This window comes from Balaenoptera ricei, chromosome 6 (assembly GCF_028023285.1).
Source record: "Balaenoptera ricei isolate mBalRic1 chromosome 6, mBalRic1.hap2, whole genome shotgun sequence".
In the NCBI taxonomy this organism is placed as follows: domain Eukaryota; kingdom Metazoa; phylum Chordata; class Mammalia; order Artiodactyla; family Balaenopteridae; genus Balaenoptera; species Balaenoptera ricei.
In genome coordinates this window covers 95,814,991-95,833,135 of record NC_082644.1, presented here as the reverse complement: position 1 = coordinate 95,833,135, position 18,145 = coordinate 95,814,991, and the positions used below count along the sequence as shown (strand labels likewise).

General features: G+C 40.5%; 1 protein-coding gene across 1 annotated transcript; it reads right to left on the bottom strand.

Moving 5' to 3' along the window:
* On the bottom strand, positions 1–312 carry LOC132367917 (10 kDa heat shock protein, mitochondrial-like). The gene has a single exon (XM_059926520.1). It carries the CDS (start codon positions 310–312, stop codon positions 4–6), a length of 309 nt encoding a protein of 102 aa, XP_059782503.1. The 3' UTR covers positions 1–3.
* Positions 313–18,145: the final 17,833 nt, after the last annotated feature.

The window sequence follows — 18,145 nt, the reverse complement described above, 5'->3', positions numbered from 1 at the left end:
ATTTTAGTCTACGTAGTTTCCAAGAATGTCACCATCTCTAAGTAAGAAATAATCCTTGTCGTCTAGAACTACTTTGGTGCCTCCATATTTTGGGAGAAGAACTTTATCTCCAACTTTCACACTAACTGGTTGAATCTCTCCACCCTTTCCTTTAGAGCCTGATCTAACAGCTACTACCGTTGCTTGCAATACTTTTCCTTGTGATTTTTCTGGAAGCATAATGCCTCCTTTGGTTACAGTTTCGCCTGCACTTCTTTCAACTAATACTTGGTCAAATACGGGAAGAAACTTTCTAAATGCCTGTCCTGCCATGGCTCCGGTTGCCGCAGTTCGTACTCTTGCTGTTTGGCCGCCGCCGCAAAAGAGAGATCCGAAGTCTGAACCTCCGGCCACGTGAACTCGAGAAAAGACCTCCCAGCGCCCTCGCCCCTGGCCCCTCCCCGCGGAAGGAGGCGGCCGCACCAGCGCGCGCCATGATTCGTTTCCTGGGCTCCGCGCAGGCCACTGACTTGCGGACCGGCAGGCGGAAGAAAAGAGGAGGTTTTTCTAGGCTTTTCTAGGCCGTGGGCCCAGGTGAAAATACTTACCCTTAGCCCCCCTTCCGGAAATGGAAAAGAATTTTGACTAAACATATTTGAAGCATTTTGAGTACAAAAACATGTGAAAATAATTGTTATAAACCAGGTTTTTCAACCTCAATGCTATTGACATTTTGGGCTGAACAATTCTTAGTTGTCTTACGGGGTGTGTTATGGGATGTTTAACAGCATCCCTGGCCTCTACCCACTAGATGCCAGTAGCACGCGCACACACACACCAATTGTGACAACCAAAAATGTCTCCAGACATTTTTGTCTTGGGGGGGGGGAATCGCCCCTAGTTCAGAACTACTTTATAAATGAATAAATTTTTTGGCAATATGTTCCTCTATTTGTACAAACATTATGGTTATGCATCTAATATTAATCATCAAGTTAATTCTACATAACCCTTCTTGGTCTCAGCTTGATCATCCTTCCCTTGGATCAAGTTGGCAACATCCCAAAACCCAGTACCACAAAGGTAATCCTAGCTATTTCTTCTCTGCAATACTGCCTTTCACTTTGGGAAGTCAATAACGTTTTAAAAACCATGAAGAGTCCATGATGAGGAAGTTTCATATTAGAGGAGCCAATTACACTTCTAAACTTTAGTATTCTGGTTAGGGATTTTCATTCTAAAGTTATTTTCATAGGGATTTGATAACTATGCCCTTTCCAGTTATAGTGTAGTAAAATATGACATTTAAGACAAAATGTTAAATTTAATTTCTATTTTTTTAATGGTCAGCATTATCAAGGAGGATTAACTAAAGAGCACCAATTGTCCTGAATTCAATCAGTACAGTGAGATCCTGGCACGTGAGATTTAAGTGATAAACCAATTCAATTATAAACTCAACTCTTTAGACTCTGTGTATCTAATAATACACACTTATATGGTGACTTGAAAAATATAACTTGGCTCACTTATTTCTTGCACTGGAAACTAAAATCTTTTTCTGTAAACATCACTTATACCTCTAATATGAACTATTAAACTAAAAATATTCTCCATGTGTAACAAGTACAAATTTACCTGCTTAAAATATCTGATGTTATGAAAAGGAATATCTCTAGTGCTCATCAGTATAAAGACTTCCAAAACTGCAGTCACCCACTGGTGCCATAGTTGCCAGGTGTCTATGGTTACTAGCACTCAAAGTTATAATTCATCTCTGTTCAAGAGTAACAGGTACCATTAAATCAAAGAATAAGAGAATTGTGGAAGTTGAATGGACCCTTTAAAAAAAGTAACATGGATTGCAAGTCATATAAAACAGTTCAGAGCGGCTTCAGCAAAGTGACGGATTTACTGAAAGGCTACCAGGGAATCAGCCATCAATCCCCCAAAAGAGCAAGAAGTTGGGCATTTCTGAGGCCAGCAGCAGTAGGTAGATGTGGGCTACCCTCAGTTACTAATGACAGTCAATGTTAATATTGTTCAGTCTCTGTGTCCCCCTATTCAGTACTGCCAGGAAAGATAGCCTGCCCTGGCCTGGGACAGATGTCCTCTCCTTGTTGATCAGCTCTGGAGGGATGCTGGGTCACATCCCTAGGTATCAGAGGCAATGTCTGAGAATGGAGGGAGCCACACAGCCATCACAAGAGGTATCTATTACAATCATTTTCTTTAGACCATTTGTTTCAGAGTAGGAAACTCAGAGCTAGAGAGAGATCACAAAGGCAGGCAGTGACAGACCAGGATTTGTTATTATCATGTTACAATCTCCCTACTGGGCTTTCTCTGGTCCCACACAACCCAAAATGTTCTCCTAAAGTTGCCTTTTACTGACAGATCCAGCATCCCCACAGCAATGAAAAGGCTACTGGATGAGAGCCAGAAAGACCTATTAGGAGTAAGGACTGTGGGTCAACAGCCAGGATTAAAGGAGTCTGTAGTTTCCAGCATAACCAGTTTGTTGAAGAGGCTGAAATCAGTGGGGCACAGTCAGGAAGTGGATCTATCATCCACCAGACAAAGCCCCCAACTATGATCCTATGTCAGATCTCCCCTTCCCATCCTTCAACTTTATCTCAGCAGATCCCATTACTTCCTCATCATTTAAGATACTAAAATATTAAAAGTCCAATCCAATTAAAATGTCAGTGTTGCATCTAATTCAGAGCTTTTCCCACTCCATCAGCTCAGGTCTGCCTGGCTCAGAGCCTTGCAGTGGGGGAAAGAGGCATGGGGTGGTCTTTCACCCTTTCCTCCTCTTCTGCCTCTTCCACCATCTGTGTCCTCCAGGGTCAAGGTAGTAGGTAGGGGAATTATAGAAAAGGAACAAAAGGCCTTCTAGTTCACAGGGGTTTGTTATGGTTTTTGTTTTTCTTTTTGCTATCGATATTCTTCTTTATAGCAGGCTCCCAGTGCTGACTCATTCATGGGGTACATTTGCGGGCTCCACAATGATGCCATGGACCTCTGCATAGCAAGGTTTCCTGACACCTGCAGTTGTCAGGAACTGCAGATACCATCAGATGGCTAACCAAAAAGGCATATCCAACTCTGCATGTTGAGTTAAAACATTAAATATGTTTTTCTCCAGCCTCTCAGCAAGCGGTGGCCATGTGTTAGAATATGGGCAAATGAAAATGAAGAAATCTGTTTGACACGCTTCCGAAAACTAAATGAAGAAGAACAAAGTTGAAGGACTGATACAACTCAGTCTTAAGACTTACTGTACATCTACAGTAATCAAGACAGTGTGGGATTGGTAAAAGAATAGACAAATAGAAGGATGAAAACAATGGGGCTTCTCTTATTAAAGTGACTATGCCCTTGAGATGGGCCCTTCTCCTTTTTTTCTGCCTTGAGCTGGGGCATGCCCTGTGACCATGGGAGAAGGGTCAAGAAAATAGCAGATAACTGAAGGTATCAGCTCTCTCAGACTTACTGCTATGTGAGAAAAAAATAATCCTTTGTCTATTCAAATAGAGTCTGAATTGGCTTGGGGAAGAGAAGCACCGCCTTCCTCATACAGAGAGGAGTAGAAAAAGCACTCTAACCTTTTGAATTCCCTTCTGTGAATTTCCTTTAAAATTTTTGATTTCTTGGGCTGTTGGGAGTGAAGTTCTCTGGACTAGTTGTTATCTTTAATTAAGTCCCACTTAGACAGCCTAGCTCCTCTCTTTACAGTGCGAAGGTAACATCTTTTGTCTTTGGAGCTCTACCTGGAATTCCAAGATAATCCCAATTAACATCTTGTTACACCAAAAGACAGGCAAAGGAAAGAAATTTAAAAAACAAGGTCGATGAGTGAGGTTTAAAAGAAAATTCATGTAGCTAAGGCTAGGAACTCACAAAATATCAGTGATCTATGTAGATGAGTTGAATAAACCAAAACATTAGCAGCAAGAAGACAATGTGCACCTGATGTTTGGGCAAACAAAAGGAATCTTACCTACCTAGAGGTTCATAAATATGTCCAAATAACAGTGAGCTCCATAAGTACAAATAGAGAGGTCAGATGCAGTTGCAGGTGGGTTCTGACCCATAACAATCACGGAGGGAAATCACTGCAATGTAAAGTCCATATATGACAACTGACAATAAATACATACTCCATTGCTTGAGCACTAAGTTGTCCAGACTTCATACAGAATGTATCTACATTACCTATCTCCTGCGTCTATTTTTTTAAAGTCAGTGTTCAATTAGTGGAATTGTATGTGTGTCTATAGATACAACATATATTCCAGGGACTGCATCAATCACTGTATGTTCCTTCAATGTCTATAAACCTGTGTAAGTCGTGGAAGATGTAAAGTCTCTAAAATATAAAAATCTCTTAGTATTTATTATCTATGAAGCCAAGTATTCTTACAGTTTTACATACAAAAATAGTAATATTTCTTTAGCTTAAAAAAGCTAAAGAGAATATTTTTAATATTAGTCCAACTTCTTATAGGCATTATAATTATTTTAGAATGGGATAATTTCTCAAAGTGCTTAACCATGGAAATCTATTTTTTCCCCTCCGAACAGTTCACCAAACTGGAAATCCAGCTTGAGAACCCTGCAGAAAGCTTTTCCTATCTCCACTATAGTCAGCTGCACCATCAGGTTATTTATAATGTTCATTCACTCAATAAATATGTATCTCATCTTTCAGCTGGGGCCCATCAGATCATAACAGCAAAGTCTTTCCCTCCACCTCTTCAGCTACCTCTCTGTTAGGCTTAGCCAGCCAGAGCAACATATCAAATTATATTTTTGACTTTATACCAAGGAGTTCATTTGAGAAACTTTCTCATCTTGGGAGGTGGTGTACACTAGTGGTAACAGAATGCACGGTCTCTAGAGTCAGACATTCTACTTATTGTGTAACCTTATAGAAAGCAGCTGCTAAATCTCTATAAGCCTGTGTCTTCATCTTTAACCTAGGAAGAATAGTACTTACTTCACAGTGTCGTTTTCAAAGTTAACAGAGCGTATCACAGATATAGAGAACAAACTAGTGGTTACCAGTCAGGGGAGGGGCAATATAAGGGTGAGGAAGTGAGAGGTACAAACTACTGGGTGTAAGATAGGCTGCTAGGATATACTGTACAACACGGGGAATATGACCAATATTTTGTAATAACTATAAGTGGTGTGTAACCTTTGAAAAGTGTCAAAAAAATTTTTTAAGGGAAACAAACAAAAAAACCTGACCTGACAGATAAGCAGGACCTGAGGAAAAAACAATTCAGAGAGCATACGTATGAATTGCTTGGCACAGTGCCTGACACATGGTGCCTGCTTGATAAATTTTAGTTATGACTCTTCTCCTGTGATATTCAGATCTCTTAAAAGGAACTTAGAAGTTCCTTTCCTAGTGCTTTCTTAACTTCTAAAGTTTAGAGATTACACTAATTTTAGAGACATAGTGGTTAAGAGTGCCGTTGCTAAAGCCAGATGTCCTGCATCAAATCCTGGCTCTGGCCCTTGCTCCATGAATTACCTTCTGCAAGTTTCTCCATGCCTCAGTTTTCTCATCTCTAAAATGGTGAATATAATATACTGGACCTCATGGAGTTTTGTGAGGATTAAATATGTTAAGATGTGTAAAGAACAGTGCCTAGCGCATAGAAATCCCATCAATGTCAGTTATTATTACTCAGAATTTACTTACCCAACATAATAAGTACTTTAATTTTCTCTTATGAATAGAATTCAATCTGGACCTAATTTCATGGAAAATACCTACCACATAAAAGCATTCAAATTTGTGTTCTAGTGCATTGACCTAAATAATGAACAGAATGATCAGTGTGCAATAGAAAAAGGACGCAGAAGATGGCAGTGTGGGAAGACACCGAGTTAGCGTCTCCCCACCACTAGGGCACCTGTCAGCCGCTGGTGGGAGACCCTGACACCCAAGGAGACGGGAGGAACCCCCAAGTGAACCGGTAGGACGCGGGGCGACACAGGGCGGAGGAGAAGTGGAGGCCAGACAGGATCAGCGCCCCTGAGGCCGGGGAGATCAGGAGAGGAAGGCAGAAGGGGCCCTCTGGGAGGAGTAGGAGAGAAGCGGAGGAAGTTTGCCCCGCCCACTCGGGCCCAGGGAGCCTGCTGAGCTCCCAGGCTGGTGCCCTGCCCTCCAAGGCCCCTCCAGGCCTTGTGGGTCCTTGGAGGGATAGGAGGGAGGCCAGGGAGATCAGGAGAGGCAGGAGGGAGGAGCCATCTGGGAGGAGTGGGAGAGAAGCGGATGGCATTTGCCCCACCCACTCGGGCCTGGGGAGCCTGCTGAGCTCCCAGGCCAGTCCCCTGCCCTCCAAGTTCCCCCCCACACACACATTGGTCCTGGGGGCATAGGAAGGAAGCCGAGGGGAGTTCAGGAGAGGCAGGCGAGAGGGGCCCTCCAGACCAGAGTAGCAGGAGAGGAGAGGAGGGCGTTTGCCCCCCCCACATGAGCCCAGGAAGCCTGCTGGGCTCCCAGGTGAGGTCCCCCATCCTCTGAGACCAGGGGTGAGGGGCACGCCTGGGCCCCTTCTGTTCCTTGAGCCTAAGCCCCACCCCCACGGCCCCCAGGACATTTTCCAGCCCTGTGGGTCCTAATCATGGGCCCCACCCACAGCCCAAACCTCACCCTTGCTTAGGCCCTGCCCTCCACAGCCAAGGCCTTTCCCCCCTTTTTTTTCTTTTTTTCTCTTTTCCCCCATCTTCTTTTTTACTACTGTGGTACTGTTGTACCTTCAGGTTGTTGATTCATCTATATTTTTATTTTTATATTCTTTCTAACATATCTGTTAGTTTCCTTGTCTAATTTTATTTTTTACTTTGTTATTGTTCTCTCTTTTTTTTTCTTTTTGTCACCCCACGCGGCTTGTGAGATCTTGGTTCACAAGCAGGCGGTTGAGCCAAAGCTACTGTGGTGGGAGCTCTGTACCGGAACCACTGGACTAACAGAGAACCTCAGACCGCAGGGAATATTTATCAGAGTGAGTTCTCACAGAGGTCCACATCTCAGCACCAAGAGCCAGCTCTACCCAACAGCCTACAAACTCCAGTGTTGGAAGCCTCAGGCCAAACAAGCAGTAAGACAGGAACACAATCCCACTCATTAAAAAAAAAAAAATGAGATGGCAAAAAAATATGTCACAGATGAAGGAGCAAGGTAAAAACCTATAAGACCAAATAAATGGAGAGGAAATAGGCAATCTACCTGAAAAAGAATTCAGAATAATGATAGTAAAGATGATCCAGAATCTTGGAAATAGAATGGAGGCACAGATTGAGAAAATACAAGAAATTTTAACAAAGATCTAGAAGAACTAAAGAACAAACAGAGATGAACAACAGAATAACTGAAATGAAAAATTCACTAGAAGGAATCAATAACAGAATAACTGAGGCAGAAAAACGAATAAGTGAGCTGAAAGACAAAATGGTGGAAATAAATGCCGAGGAGCAGGATAAAGAAAAAAGAATCAAAAGAATTGAAGACAATCTAAGAGACCTCTGGGACAACACTAAACACACCAACATTCAAATTATAGGGGTCCCAGAAGAAGAAGAGAAAAAGAAAGGGTCTGAGAAAATATTTGAAGAGATTATAGTTGAAAACTTTCCTAACATGGGAAAGGAAATAGTCACCCAAGTCCAGGAAGCAGAGAGAGTCCCATACAAGATAAACCCTGGGAAAAACACACCAAGACATATATTTATCAAACTAACAAAAATTAAATTCAAAGAAAAAATATTAAAAGCAGCAAGGGAAAAACAAAAAATAACATACAAAGGAATCCCCATGAGGTTATCAGCTGATTTTTCAGCAGAAGCTCAGCAGGCCAGAAGGGAGTGGCAGGATATACTTAAAGTGATGAAAGAGAAAAACCTACAACCAAGATTACTGTACCCAGCAAAGATCTCATTCAGATTTGATGGAGAAATTAAAACCCTTACAGACAAGCAAAAGCTAAGAGAATTCAGCACCACCAAACCAGCTTTCCAACAAATGCTAAAGAAACTTCTCTAGACAGGAAACACAAGAGAAGAAAAAGACCTGCAAAAACAAACCCAAAACAATTAAGAAAATGGTAATAGGAACATACATATCGATAATAACCTTGAATGTGAGTGGATTAAATGCCCCAACCAAAAGACAGAGAGTGGCTGAATGGATACAAAAACAAGACCCATATATATGCTGTCTACAAGAGACCCACTTCAGACCTAGGGACAAATACAGACTGAAGGTGAAGGGATGGAAAAAGATATTCCATGCAAATGGAAATCAAAAGAAAGCTGGGCTAGCAATACTTGTATCTGATAAAATAGACTTTAAAGTAAAGACTGTTACAAGAGATAAGGAGGGACACTACCTAATGATCAAAGGATCAATCCAAGAAGAAGATATAACAATTATAAATGTTTATGCACCCAACATAGGCACACCTCAATACATAAGGCAAATGCTAACAACCATGAAAGGACAAATCAACAGTAACACAATAATAGTAGCAGACTTTAACATGCCACTTACACCAATAGACAGATCATCCAAACAGAAAATAAGTAAGGAAACACAAGCTTTAAATGACACAATAAACCAGACAGATTTAATTGATATTTATAGAACATTCCACCCAAAAGTGGCAGAATACACTTTCTTCTCAGGTGCACATGGAACATTCTCCAGGATAGATCACATCTTGGGTCACAAATCAAGCCTCAGAAAACTTAAGAAAATTGAAATTCTATCAAGCATCTTTTCTGACCACAATGCTATGAGATTGGAAATCAATTACAGGAAAAAAACTGAAAAAATAAACAAATACATGGCGGCTAAACAGTGCACTACTAAATAACCAAGAGATCACTGAAGAAATCAAAGAAAAAATAAAACATACATAGAAACAAATGACAATGAAAACACGATGACCCAAAACCTATGGGATGCAGCAAAAGCAGTTCTAAGAGGGAAGTTTATAGCAATTCAATCTCACCTCAAGAAACAAGAAAAATCTCAAGTTAAGAATCTAACCCTACACTTAAAACAACTAGAGAAAGAAGAACAAAAAAACCCAAAGTCAGTAGAAGGAATGAAATCATAAAAATCAGAGCAGAAATAAATGAAATAGAAATGAAGAAAACAATAGCAAAGATCAATAAAACTAAAAGCTTGTTCTTTGAGAAGATAAACAAAATTGATAAACCCTTAGCCAGACTCATTAAGAAAAAAGGGGAGAAGATGTAAATCAATAAAATTAGAAATGAAAAAGGAGAAATCACAACTGACACTGCAGAAATACAAAGGATTATAGGAGACTACTACAAATAACTATATGCCAATAAAATGGACAACCACGAAGAAATGGACAAATTCTTGAAAAGGGACAATTTTCCAAGACTGAACCAGGAAGAATTAGAAAATATAAACAGACCTATCACAAGTACTGAAATTGAAACCGTAATGAAAAATCTTCCAACAAACAAAAGTCCAGGACCAGATGGCTTCACAGGCGAATTCTATCAAACATTTAGAGAAGAGCTAACACTGATCCTTCTCAAACTCTTCCAAACAACTGCAGAGGGAGAAACACTCCCAAATTCATTCTACAAAGCCACCATCACCCTGATACCAAAACCAGAAAAAGGTATCACAAAAAAAGAAAATTATAGACCAATATCACTGATGAACATAGATACAAAAATCCTGAACAAAATACTAGCAAACAGAATCCAACAACACATTAAAAGGATCATACACCATGATCAGGTGGAATTTATCCCAGGGATGCAAGGATTCTTCAATATATGCAAACCAATGTGATACACCACATTAACAAATTAGGGAATAAAACCCATATGATCATCTCAATAGATGCAGAAAAAACTTTTGACAAAATTCAACACCTATTTATGATTAAAAACTCTCCAGAAAATGGGCATAGAGGGAACCTACCTCAACATGATAAATGCCATATATGACAAACCCACAATAAGCATCATACTCAATGGTGAAAAACTGAAAGCATTTCCACTAAGATCAGGAACATGTCCACTCTCACCACTCTTATTCAACACAGTTTTGGAAGTCCTAGCTATGGCAGTCAGAGAAGAAAAGAAATAAAAGGAATACAAATTGGAAAGGAAGAAGTAAAACTGTCAGTGTTTGCAGATGACATGATACTACACATAGAAAATCCTAAAGAGGCCACCAGAAAACTACTAGAACTAATCAATTAATTTAGTAAGGTTGCAGGATACAAAATTAATGCACAGAAATCTCTGGCATTCCTATACACCAACAACGAAAAATCAGAAAGAGAAATTAAGGAAACAATCCCATTTACCACTGCAACAAAAAGAATAAAATAACTAGGAATAGACCTGCCTAAGGAGGCGAAAGACTTGTACTCAGAAAATGATAAAACACTGGTCATAGAAATCAAAGATGACATAAACAGATGGAGAGATATACCATATTCTTGGATTGGAAGAATCAATATTGTGAAAATGAATATATTACCCAAAGCAATCTACAGATTCAATGCAATCCCTATCGAACTACCAATGGCATTCTTCACAGAATTAGAACAAAAAATTTTACAATTCATATGGAAACACAAAAGATGCTGAATAGCCAAAACAATCTTGAGAAAGAAAAACGGAGTTGGAGGAATCACACTCCCTGACTTCAAAGCTACAGTAATCAAGACAATAGGGTACTGACACAAAAACAGAAATACAGATCAGTGGTACAGGATAGAATGCCCAGAGATAAACCCACGCACATATGGTCACCTAATTTACAACCAGGGAGGCAAGAACATGCAATGGAGAAAGGACAGCCTCTTCAACAAGTGATGCTGGGAAAACTGGACAGCTCCATGTAAAAGAATGAGATTAGGACACTACCTGACACCATACACAAAAATAAACTCCAAATGGATTAAAAACCTAAATGTAAGACCAGACACTATAAAACTCTTTGACATAAACCACAGCAAGATCTTTTTTGACCCACCTCCTAGAGTAACGGAAATAAAAACAAAAATAAACAAATGGGACTTAAAAGCTTTTGCACAGCAAAGGAAACCATAAACAAGACAAAAAGACAACCCTCAGAATAGGAGAAATATTTGCAAATGAGACAGCAGACAAAGGATTAATCTCCAAAATATACAAACAGCTCATGGAGCTCAACATCAAAAAAACAAACAATCCAATTAAAAAATGGGTGGAAGACCTAAATAGACATTTCACCAAGGAGGACATACAGATGGGCAAGAGGCACATGAAAGCTGTTCAACATCACTAATTATTAGAGAAATGCAAATCAAAACTACAATGAGGTATCACCCTCACGCTGGTCAGAATGGCTATTATCAAAAAATCTAGAAACAATGCTGGAAAGTGTGTGGTGAAAAGGGAACCCTCCTGCACTGTTGGTGGGAATGTAAATTGATACAGCCACTATGGAGAACAGTATGCAGGTTCTTTTAAAAAACTAAAAATAGAACTACCATATGACCCAGCAATCCCACTACTGGGCATATACCCTGAGAAAACCATAATTCAAAAAGAGACATGTACCACAATGTTCATTGCAGCACTATTTACAATAGCCAGGACATGGAAGCAACCTATGTGTCCATTAACAGATGAATGGATAAAGAAGATGTGGCACATATATACAATGGAATATTAGTCAGCCATAAAAAGGAACGAAACTGAGTTATTTGTAGTGAGGTGGATGGACCTAGAGTCTGTCATACAGAGTGAAGTAAGTCAGAAAGAGAAAAAAAATACCATATTCTAACACATATATATGGAATCTAAAAAAAAAAAAAATGTACTGATGAACCTAGTTGCAGGGCAGGGATAAAGATGTAGACATAGAGAATGGACTTGAGGACATGAGGTGGGAGGGGGAAGCTGGGGCGAAGTGAGAATAGCATCGACATATATACACTACTGAATGTAAAATAGTTAGCTAGTGGGAAGCAGCAGCATGACACAGGGAGATCACCTTGGTGCTTTGCGATGACGTAGAGGGTTGGGATAGGGAGGATGGGAGGGAGGCTCTAGAGGGAGGGGATATGGGGACATATGTATGCATATGGCTGATTCACTTTGGTGTACAACAGAAACTAACACAGTATTGTGAAGCAATTATACTCCAATAAAGATATATTTAAAAAAAAAAGGATGAAGACTTACTAAAGTTCAGTAAAATTGTCTTTAGCATTCCAAGAACAGGTATAGGCATTTCTCCTTTATTTTTCTCCCTTTTGGCTTTGTGTTCTGTTTTTTTCTTCTTATTTCCTTCTCTTTAGCACTATACCTGGTAATAATGTGTGCCCAAATAAAAATAACAATAATGCTTCCCTGAATACATGAAGGTGATGCTATTGCTTTGACCAAAGGCATGTTCTTGAGGTCTTTGAGGAGTCCCCTTATCACATTCTCTCAGCCAGAAATCATCTACATTGAAATGTACTAGTTCAGTTCAGAAAAGTCTTTGGCAGGGCCTCCAATCCTCTAAATTCACCTAACTTTGACATATCAAAGTGAAAAAAAAGAAGAAGAAGAAGGGTTAGCCAGGGCATATTCTAAAGAAGAGCTGGGAACATTCCTTACCAGACAGAGGTTAGGACAACTGGGCCAACAGTTGTTGCAAATCCATAACCAGGAGTGAGGCTGAGGATAAAATTAGATGTAGGGATATTGAGACTAGCTAATTAGAGTGAGTAATTGGCAAGTTTGGTCAGTCAGATTGTAGCTGAGACTAAGAAATCCAACCTGAGGACCAGATGAGGTTTAGTCAGCAGGCTTAAGCAGGAACAAAGTCAAACATTACCAGAGCAAAAATGTCAGGTGAAAAAAGTCAAGCCAATGAACCAAGGAACACCTGGGTGACAGGGTATGGCTGACTAGCCACAGTAAAACTACTGATGTTAGCACTTGGCAGGAGCCAAACAAAAATTTCTCCCAGATGGGTGAAGAGTTGCACCAAAAAGGACTTGCTATTCAAAAGACACCTTCTCAGAAAAAGCTCTAACTATAAAAGAAAAAAATAGATAAATAGGATCACACTAAAATTAAGAACTTCCAATTATCAAAGGCACTATTAAGAGAATAAAAGGGCAAGCACAAAGTGGAAGATACTTGCTACTTGTGTTTATCTCCAACACAGGAATCTTACCCAGAAAATATAAAGAACTCGTATAAATTAATAAGTAAAAGACAACTAGTATTTTTTTTTAAATTTTTTAAATTGGTATCTTTTTTTCTTTAATTAATTAATTTATTTATTTATTTATTTTTGGCTGTGTTTGGTCTTCGTTTCTGTGTGAGGGCTTTCTCTAGTTGTGGCAAGCGGGGGCCACTCTTCATTGCGGTGCGCGGGCCTCTCACTATCGTGGCCTCTCTTGTTGCGGAGCACAGGCTCCAGACGCGCAGGCTCAGTAGTTGTGGCTCACGGGCCTAGTTGCTCCGCGGCATGTGGGATCTTCCCAGACCAGGGCTCGAACCCGTGTCCCCTGCATTAGCAGGCAGATTCTCAACCACTGCGCCACCAGGGAAGCCCACAACTAGTATTTTTTAAGTTCAGTACAAAACTGAGCAAAAACTTGAACAGGTAATTTACAAAAGAGGATATCCAAATAACCAATAAACATATGCAGAGTGCTCAACTTCAATAGTCATCACAGAAATGCAAATTACAACTACAGCAAGATACTACCATCTGCTCATTAAAATGGCTAAAATGAAGAAAAAGAAATAATACCAACTGCTGCTGAAGATGTTAAGCAGCTTGAACTCTCTTACACTGCTGGTAAGAGTATAAAGTGACACAACCTCTTTGGACAACTGGTGGTATGTGCTAAAAGTGAACACAGATAGCCTCAGACCCAGCAATTCCATTCCTAAGAGATCATATGTTTACCAAAAGACATGTACACAAATGTTCACAGAGGCATTATTTAAAATAGCCCAAACTGAAAATAACCCAAATGTTCATCAGAAGTAATATGAATGAATAAAATTAATAAATTGTGTTATATACTGACAATATATGTACATATATAATAATATATTTGCAATGAGAAGTATGAAATACTGCTACCTGCGTCAACATCAACGAATCTCAAATATAATGTTGAGAGAAAGAAACCAGAGATTAAAAAAAAGAAGACATTCTGCATGATTCCATTTATATGGAATTTTAAAACAGGTAAAACTAATCTATCTACAGTTAGAAGTCAGGATTGTGGATGCTCTTCGAGGCATGGGGAGAGGGCTTCCGGAGTTTTGGTTCTGTTTTACGATGTTGGTGTGTTCACTGTGAAAATACATAGAGTTGCATTGGTATGATTTGTGCACTTTTTATACATATTTTATACTTCAAAAAATTTCAGTTAAAGAGGAGTAATGACCTCTTCTAACAAATTTACTAGGTAGCTTAGGGCTTGGTAGGCAGTCTGGCCCTGGCTAGGTTTTCTGTCTCTCCAGAAGAAGCCCAATCTCTGCGGGAGCAGCATGGTGAGCCAAGGTATGAAAGCCTATCCTAATTCATGTTAAGTTTTTGGAGTCCAGTCAAAGGCATTGTTATGTCATCAGCTCCATCAGAGGTTTCTTCTGGAATCCTGAGACACAAGAGTTAAGCTCTATGCAATTCTCTTAGTTCCATACTCACCTTTTTCTAAAGAATTCCTTCCAGAGCAGATGAGGTTAATAACAATCATCCTGGAGTTAATCATTAGGTGCCAGTAATTTCAGGCCTTAAGAATGATCAGGGGCTTCCCTGGTGGTGCAGTGGTTAAGAATCCTCCTGTCAATGCAGGCGACATGGGTTCAAGCCCTGGTCCGGGAAGATCCCACATGCCGCGGAGCAACTAAGTCCGTGCGCCACAACTACTGAGCCTGCGCTCTAGAGCCTGTGGGCCACAACTGCTGATCCCACGTGCCACAACTACTGAAGCCCATGCGCCTAGAGCCCATGCTCCGCAATAAGAGAAGCCACCGCAATGAGAAGCCCGCGCACCGCAACAAAGAGTAGCCCCAGCTCACCGCAACTACAGAAAACCCATGCACAGCAACGAAGACCCAAGGCAGAAAGAAAGAAAGGAAGGAAGGAAGAAGGAAAGAAAGAAAGGAAGGAAGGAAGGAAGGAAGAAGGAAAGAAGGAAAGAAAGAGAATGACCGGCTCCTTGAATCATTTACTTTCTTTTTTTTTACACTGGGGACAGAGCTGCTTAAAAAGTGGGAGTTGGGGTGAGGGGTGGGGATGGTCACCAGACACCAAGTCTGCTGTGGGGCCCCTCAACTGTGTGCCTCTGCATGTTATAAGGGATCTCTTCTCCTCCCTGAAATGGAAGTAATTTTAGCTAAGTAGGGGTAAGAGTCTTGTCTTGTTGCTTGAAAAAATGTAATTTGGGCTCCAGGCATGCACATTTTGTTGGGTACTTCCAATTCAGAGCTGGGTGGCAAGGGAACCTGAAGTCAGGCTCAAAATTCATTAAACGGTTATTCTCCACCAGGCTGCTAAGTCATGAGAGTCAGTGAAGGTGGGGATGAGAACACAGCAACTTGCCCAAAGGTTGCCATTCAGAAGGGGAATGGTGAATGGTTCAATAGTTATATGAAAAATGACCATCATCACCACTCTCTACATTGGGCTCTTGTGAGATATTTGTGAGAAAACTCCAACAGGCTGGTTCATGCATCTTTATATGTAGGTGAACTACTTTATGTGTAGATGAAGAACACCTCCAGGCTCTCAGGAGCTTTGCTCTAATGGCACGCGGACCAATGAACAAAGATTACATGGCATGGTAAGTACTATAACAGCAGGAAGCACAAAGTACTATGAGAGGTCTTGGAGGAGGAGCCTCTAGTCCAGACTCAGAAGGTTGAGAAAGTCTGGGAAATAGTTGTTTAGCAAATGCACTAGAGTCCTAACCCCATTTTGTACACCACAGTGTTTTGCCTGCCATTCCTGGCTATGAAGCAGAGGATTCCTTTCAGGAGGCCCCTAGCCAATCACATGGCAGCAAATTAGGCCACTGAATAGTAGATATTCTCCCAGATCTTAACAGTAGATATTCTCCCAGATCTAGCTTCCAACTAAAAGAAGAGACTTGGAACTTGATCAGGACTCTGGTCTACAAGCTATTTGTAACAGCTGTCTCCTAGAAGCCCAAGTGCAAGTCCACGAACTCATGCAACAATTTCTGTTTAAAGTAGGTGGAAGAACAGTTGTCTTGCAGGCAAGTCACCATTATTTGATGCCTATTTTGTTGTAGAGCAATCTAATTCTCATGCTCCTGTTTATACATCCATGGGCCAAGCACTCCTCATATGCTCCCCCCACCTACCCCCAGCCTCATATTAAGAGCTCTGTAAGGCCCACTGCTATGTCTATTGGTACCGCATATGGCCCTTGTTCCATGACGTAGTCATCTACCAAAGACTAGGCTCAGAAAGCAGGTATCTTTTACATCCTACAGAATAGTGAGGAGCTCAAGGACTCCCGCTAGTAGCAGAGCGATTGCAGCATTTAGTGGATGGGAATTGGGAGTTGGGAAAATGGCCAAAGAGTGAAACTGAAAATTTGCTGCCAACTTCTGCAATACTTCAAATGTATGAGATTCTTCTACTACCACCTTCCCGCAAGTCCAAAGCCTAGCCACTACTTAGGCTGAAGAACTGGCATAGAGCTGCAGGAAAGAACACCATGGTCGGAAGCCAGTGTCACATACCAGTCCAGAGGGTTGGGTCTTACGCACAGTGAAGGACAGTCACAGGGCTGGGACTTCATATCTTTATAAGAAGCCTGAATACACCGAACCACTAGATCTGACAACTATTGGATCGTTCCTATTTAAAAAAAATATAAGGTATGATTGACATACAAAAAGCTGTGCATATGTAATGAATACAACTTGATGAGCTTGGAGGTAAGTATACATCCATGAAACCATCACCACAATCTATGCCATAAATACATCCATCACCTCCAAAAGTTTCCTCCCACCCTATTTATTATTATTTGTGTGTGTGTGTGAGATAAGAACCCTTAACATTTACCCTCTTAGCAAATTTTTAAGTATAGTACAATAAGTATTATTATTATAGGCTCTAAATTGTACAGTAGATCTCTAGGAGTTATTCATCTTGTATAAATGAAACTTTGTACTCTTTGACTAATACTTCTGTTTCCCCCTCCCCCCCAGCCCCCAGAAACCACCATTCTACTCTCTGCTTCTATGAGTGATTATTTTAGCCTCCTTGTGTTAGCAATATTATGTAGTATTTGTCCTCTATGTCTGGCTTATTTTACATGGCATAATGTCCTCAATGTCCATCCATGTTGTTTCAGGAGATGGCGGGATTTCTTTCTCTTTTAAAGCTGAATAATATTCCGTTGTACATATATACACCACCTCTTCTTTATCCATTCATCAATGGGTTCTCAGACATTATTCTTTAAGTAAGTTTTCTGCCCCTTTCTTTTTCTTCTCCTTCTGAGACTTCCACCATGCATACATTGGTTCTCTTAAAGATATGCCATAGGCCCTGTAGACTTTCCTCACTCTTTTCCTTTCTTTTTTCTTGCTGTTTCTCTAACTGGATAATTTCAAATGACATGTCTTTGAGCCTTCTGATTCTTATTGAGTCTACTGTTGAAGCTCTCTGTTGAAATTTTCAGTTCAGTCGTATTCTTCAGCTCTAGAACTTCTGTTTGCTTCTTTTTTATGATTTCTCTTAGTTTACCTTTTTGTTTTGTTATGTATTGATTTCCAGATTTCATTTAGTTGTCTATCTGTGTTCTCTTGTGCTCACTGAGCTTCTTTAAGATGATTGTTTTGAATTCTTTGTCAGGTCATTCATAGATCTCCTTTTCTTTAGGGTCAGTTACCGGAGATTTATTTTGTTCCTTTGGTGGTGTTTGTTCATGATCCTTGTAGCCTTCCATTGGTGTCTGCACATATAAAGAAACCGTCACCTTTTCCAAATTTTACAGACTGGCTTTGTCAGGGAAAGCCCTCCACCGGTTAGCCCACCCAGAGATTCTGTGTGGGCTGGCTAGTGGGGTCTGCAGGTGGCCCAGCTGGCGGGGTCCACA

Coding starts and splice junctions, on each gene's coding strand:
- LOC132367917 (XM_059926520.1), bottom strand. CDS start 312: ATGGCAGGACAGGCATTTAGAAAGTTTCTTCCCGTATTTGACCAAGTA.